Source organism: Panthera pardus, unplaced genomic scaffold (assembly GCF_024362965.1).
Source record: "Panthera pardus isolate Hobbes unplaced genomic scaffold, ASM2436296v1 HiC_scaffold_17, whole genome shotgun sequence".
In the NCBI taxonomy this organism is placed as follows: Eukaryota; Metazoa; Chordata; class Mammalia; order Carnivora; family Felidae; genus Panthera; species Panthera pardus.
The window spans coordinates 138,628,221-138,632,808 of NW_026526732.1; the positions used below are offsets into that span (position 1 = coordinate 138,628,221).

The following is a 4,588-nucleotide window of genomic DNA, read 5'->3' on the forward strand; positions in this document are numbered from 1 at the left end:
AAGTTCCAGCCCACTTAACAGCCGTCACCACTCCAGGTCGCCGAATCTAGCACGCCCTTTAATTGGGCTACCCCAATGTCACAGGTACGGAGAGCCTCGGTCACTGACGTCAGCATCTGCGGAAGGGGTGGCACTAGCACCCTGCACCTACTTGAGGCTCACCTGGCCCAGGGGCCCTTCAGGGTACCCATGTGCCTGGCAGCTACGACCACCTCTGCCCGTGGCCCCCGAGGCCGCCGCTGCGGGGCAGCCATCTTGGCGAGGGGAAGTGCTCACCTGCCGCGCCCCCTTCCTCAGCGTGCGCGGCGCCGCTCGTCAAGGAGGGCGGGGCGAGGCCCGGATTACCGGGTCGTGGGGGCCTCCAAACTGGATGGGAGGGCGTGCACAAGAAGCAGGCGAAGACACCGAGGGTCTGGCCCTTAGGGAGAAGGAACGACGGCGGAATGGGCAGAAGCAGCTGGTAACAGTCCCAAATGCCACCTCCACGTGACGTGACTGCCTTCTCCCTGCCACACCCCCTGCTCCTCCCAGGCCTCAACCCTACTACCTACTTTCCGAGCGTTGTTCGGGCCCACGCCCAGGAGAAGAGCGGCCCCACCGCTCCAGAGCTCCCGGTGTGCGCAAACCCGGGGCCGCGTGGCCTAGGCCGGGCAGGGGGCGGGGCGAGCGGCGGTGACGCGACCGTTGCCATGGGAACCCACCGCCCGCTCAGGCGCAGGAGCCGCAGCCGCAGCCCCAGCCGGTGCTGCCGCCCGCCGCCGGCTGCCCGCTGCCCGCCCGCCCGCCTCGGGCTCTCCCAGCGGGGCGGTAGGGGAGCCGGGCTGCAGGAAGGGAGAGAGCAGATGCGGCCTCCGAGCCGAAGCGGGTCCCGCATGACCTGAACCGAGGCCCCTAGGCCGCCGCAGCGACCGCGAGGAACGAGGACAAGCGCGAAGCAGCGCCCGCCTGGCCCCGGACCGCGCGCTCCGGCCCGTCTCCCAGACACGGACGGCACGGTCCGCCCCGACCCCAGCGCCGCGCGGTCTCAGCCCGGCCGGCGACCTCAGCGCCTCCGCAACCTCCGCGGGCCCCGAAGCTCTTTGCCTGCGCCTTCGCCGCCGCCGCCGCCGCCGCCCCCGCCCCCGCCGCAGCCGCCGCAGCCGCCTGCGCCTCTGCCCCCGCTCCGTCCGCGACCCAAGCCCAGGCCCCGACCCCAGCCCCGACCCCGCCCTCGGCCCCGCCAACCTCGGCCGCGGCCCGCGCCCCGGCCCCGGAGGCCCAGCCGTGGGTACGATGCTGCCCAGCTCCATCCAGATTTCGGGGGAACCGCTGTCAGGCGCCGAGGTGCGAGACATCTGCCGCGGCCTGCGCGACAACGCCGTGCGCCTGCTCTCACTGCGCGGCTGCCGCCTCTGCGACCGCGACTTCGGCCGCATCTGCCGGGCCCTGGCCGGGGCCACGTCCCTGGCGCAGCTCAACCTTAACCTAGGCGTCGTGTCCAGTCCCAGCCGCATCAAGCAGCTGGCAGAGGCGCTGCGGACCAACCGCTCCATCCAGTCCCTCTTGTGAGTGCGCTCCCTCGCAAGGGGGTCCCGGGCACTGCATCCCTCTTCACACGCCCCCTGCCACCGCCTGTTCCTCCACACACCTTCCTGTAGCTGTCTCTGCACCAGCCTGTCTTCTCACCCCTGTACACCACCTCCCCATCCCTCTGCCCATGCCTCCAAGACCCCCTCCTAGCACATCCCTTACCTCCGGGCTTTGCACCCGCAGCCCCACCCCAAATGAGATGGGATACCCACCCCTTTCTGGCAGGGCACGTGTACCTCCCCACATAATCACTGGCCTTGACTTCTTGGGAGCAGCTCCTCAGGTCTCAAGAAGGAAGTCTCCTGGGGATTAGACCCCTGCCCCTACATTTGCCCACTGAAGAATCCCAACCCACCAACCCACCACACTCCTCTGTGCTCTGTCCTGGATCTCAATCCCTAACCTAGAAAAGAAGCCAAATTCCCCTTCTACCTGTATTCCTTTAGAATCTAGAATTTTCTTTCTTCCTCCCCAGGGCCTCTCCCAGGTGCTATGACAAGTATCCTTCTCACCTTTAGGGCTCACATAAGGGAAGGGGATCCTTCCCTTACAGATAGGGCTGATGACTGCAGTGACCTTTGCTCTCTGGTCTCACCCCCTTAGCCTACATGGGAGTCCCCTGACAGATGCAGGGCTGGCCTTGCTGAACCCAGCCCTGGCCCTCCACCCTGCCCTTGTGGCTCTGGACCTGGGGGACTGCATGCTGGGTGATGAAGCCATCAACCTCATCTGTGGCCTCCTCCCCCCAGATGGAGCCAAGTCAGGTGAGAGAGAGGCCCTGCTGAGGGCATGGGCTGGTATGGCCTTGATGAAAAAACCAGGTGCAGAGAGCAGGGGGTGTGGTCCAAAGCTGAGGGCTCTGAATGTGGGTGAGAATGTGTTTTAAATCCTCTCAGGAAGGAGATGGATTGGGGCCTCAGCAGAACAGAGACTCAGGCATCCAGGCTGCAGTGGGCAAGGAAGGCATGGGTCTCGAATGGCCCTGGAGCTCTGTGGTGGGGGTAGGGTGGCTCTCTGCCACCAGGGAAACCCCAGAGATCCAGGGCAGGGGAGGGGCTTGAAGAGGAACAGACTCCATCCTGGTTTCTCCCTTCGATTCTGCCCAGGCTTGAAGGAGCTAACGCTGAGTGCCAACCCTGGCATCACCCCTAAGGGCTGGAGCCGCCTCGCGATTGCTGTGGCCCACAGCTCCCAGGTCCGCGTCCTCAATCTGGACTACAACCCCCTGGGTGAGGCTCAAGGAAGCCCCCTGCGAGTCTCACCACCCCATCCCCATCCAAGAGCTCCAGTTCAGGACCCTTTGGTTGCTTGCCATGGTAACCCCACCACGGTGGGGGGGTGGGAAGGAAAGGGGGATCTGGAAGATAGCAGAGAAGCCGCTTATGTGGAGGACCAAATGACCAACAGGTGCATCAAAGTATCCATCACCACCCCTGGGCCTGGCTTGCTTCATCGGTTCACTGGCCACAGTGCCCCCCTATTGGCCACCTACCGTCAGCATTTGCTGGCGCGGGGGTGGGATCTAGGGTTGTTAGGACACTGGGGAGGCTGTGGGGAGGAAGGGTTAGCAGGCCTGCTCACGACTGCAGGTGACTGTGCATGTGTGCTGCCTCCCCAGGTGACCATGTGGCAGGGATGCTGGCTGTAGCTGTGGCCTCCAGCCGCACCTTAGAGGTCCTAGACTTGGAGGGCACAGGGCTCACCAACCAGTCAGCTCAGGTGAGAAGTTTTCATGTCTGGGTATGGGCTAGAGGTGGGGGTGCAGGGGAGCTCACGTGTCTGTGGACATACTGAAGGGGTGGCAGGCTGGAGTGTGAAGCCGCCTTAACTGTGTTCCTCCTCTTCCACATTCTTCCCCCACCTCAGACCCTGCTGGACATGGTAGAAAATTACCCCACGGCCTTGCGGAGCCTGGTGTTGGCTGAGAACAGCATTAGCCCAGAGCTGCAGCAACAGATCTGTGACCTCCTCTCAGAGGGAGAGGAGGAGGAGGAGGTGGCGGGAGGGGCTGGCGACACCCAGGAACGAGAGAGAGGGCGGGAGCCTGCCGCCCACCAGAGGAGCAGCAGCTCCTGGATGTGCCCCAGTGGTAAGAGCCCCGAGGGTTGATCAAAGCCAGATCTGGAAGAGGCCCGGGACCAGGGAGAGTGGGTGTGGGAAACCTAGGCTGTCTCTCACCAGATTTGTGTCCCTGGGGGAATGAATGGTGGTCTGAACACCCCTCTGCCCTTCCACAGATCCCAGCTCTCAGATGGTGCTCATGACTTCAGGACTCGGTGACAGTCTGTTGGCTGAGACCGAGATGTGACTCTCCACTTGGGCTTCTGCACATCATTACATTTTGTCTATGTCCCCAGCACCTTGTCCCAAATATCAGGGTCAGGCCCTGGGGCCTGGGAGGGAGGGAGGGGGGTGGCTGGGGCTCTGGTAGCTCCCGGCAGTGGTGGGAAGCTCTGGAAGCTGACTGAGCAACAGCCTCGGGGGCACTTGAACCCAAGGCAACGCCTCTGGACTTGTTGGCAGCTCTGGCTGCAACCCGCTGGCTCGGAAGAGATTTTATTAACTCTACAACCTGGTGTGTGGCTGTGGTCCCTGGGGGGCTGGCAGTAGGGGAGGAATTGGAACTATTAGACACTAGGGGGCAGTGCCACCCCACAGCCCAAGTTCCAGGCAGCATCCACTGGCCCCAAATATCTAACAGGTCAGGCTCAGGTCTCGGACTTCTAGGACCTGGTGTCCTGGGGCGACACCTTACACAGGCCCCCGTAAGAATCGGAACTGAGGTAAAGAGCCCGCTTCCACAGGTGGGCTGGACCCTACCTAACTCAAGGGGAGACTCAGGGGCCCTGCCAAGGTCACTTGAGGTGCACCTTCTCTCACTGCCTGACGCTCTGTGGCCACGGACATCCCAAGCAGAGAAGGGCAGGGGAGACTCACTAGCAAAGAGCAGAATTTGACTAGAACTGGGAAGGCTCAAGAATGGCACCAGGAAAATCATTAAGAGACAAATTGGGCCATA

The 4,588-nt window shown here is 63.2% G+C and overlaps 1 protein-coding gene across 1 annotated transcript; it reads left to right on the top strand.

Annotated features, from left to right (window-relative positions):
* The first annotated feature begins 611 nt into the window (after positions 1 to 611).
* On the top strand, positions 612 to 4,140 carry LRRC73 (leucine rich repeat containing 73). The gene is made up of 6 exons (XM_053904985.1): positions 612 to 1,544; positions 2,173 to 2,333; positions 2,676 to 2,798; positions 3,188 to 3,283; positions 3,431 to 3,658; positions 3,807 to 4,140. Exons 1-6 carry the CDS (start codon positions 1,273 to 1,275, stop codon positions 3,875 to 3,877), a joined length of 951 nt encoding a protein of 316 aa, XP_053760960.1. The 5' UTR covers positions 612 to 1,272; the 3' UTR covers positions 3,878 to 4,140.
* Positions 4,141 to 4,588: the final 448 nt, after the last annotated feature.

Excerpts from the sequence above, each read along its gene's own strand:
- LRRC73 (XM_053904985.1), top strand. The coding sequence starts at position 1,273 with ATGCTGCCCAGCTCCATCCAGATTTCGGGGGAACCGCTGTCAGGCGCC. Across the intron at positions 1,545-2,172 it reads CGCTCCATCCAGTCCCTCTT|CCTACATGGGAGTCCCCTGA; the intron begins GTGAGTGCGCTC and ends TCACCCCCTTAG. Across the intron at positions 2,799-3,187 it reads TCTGGACTACAACCCCCTGG|GTGACCATGTGGCAGGGATG; the intron begins GTGAGGCTCAAG and ends CTGCCTCCCCAG.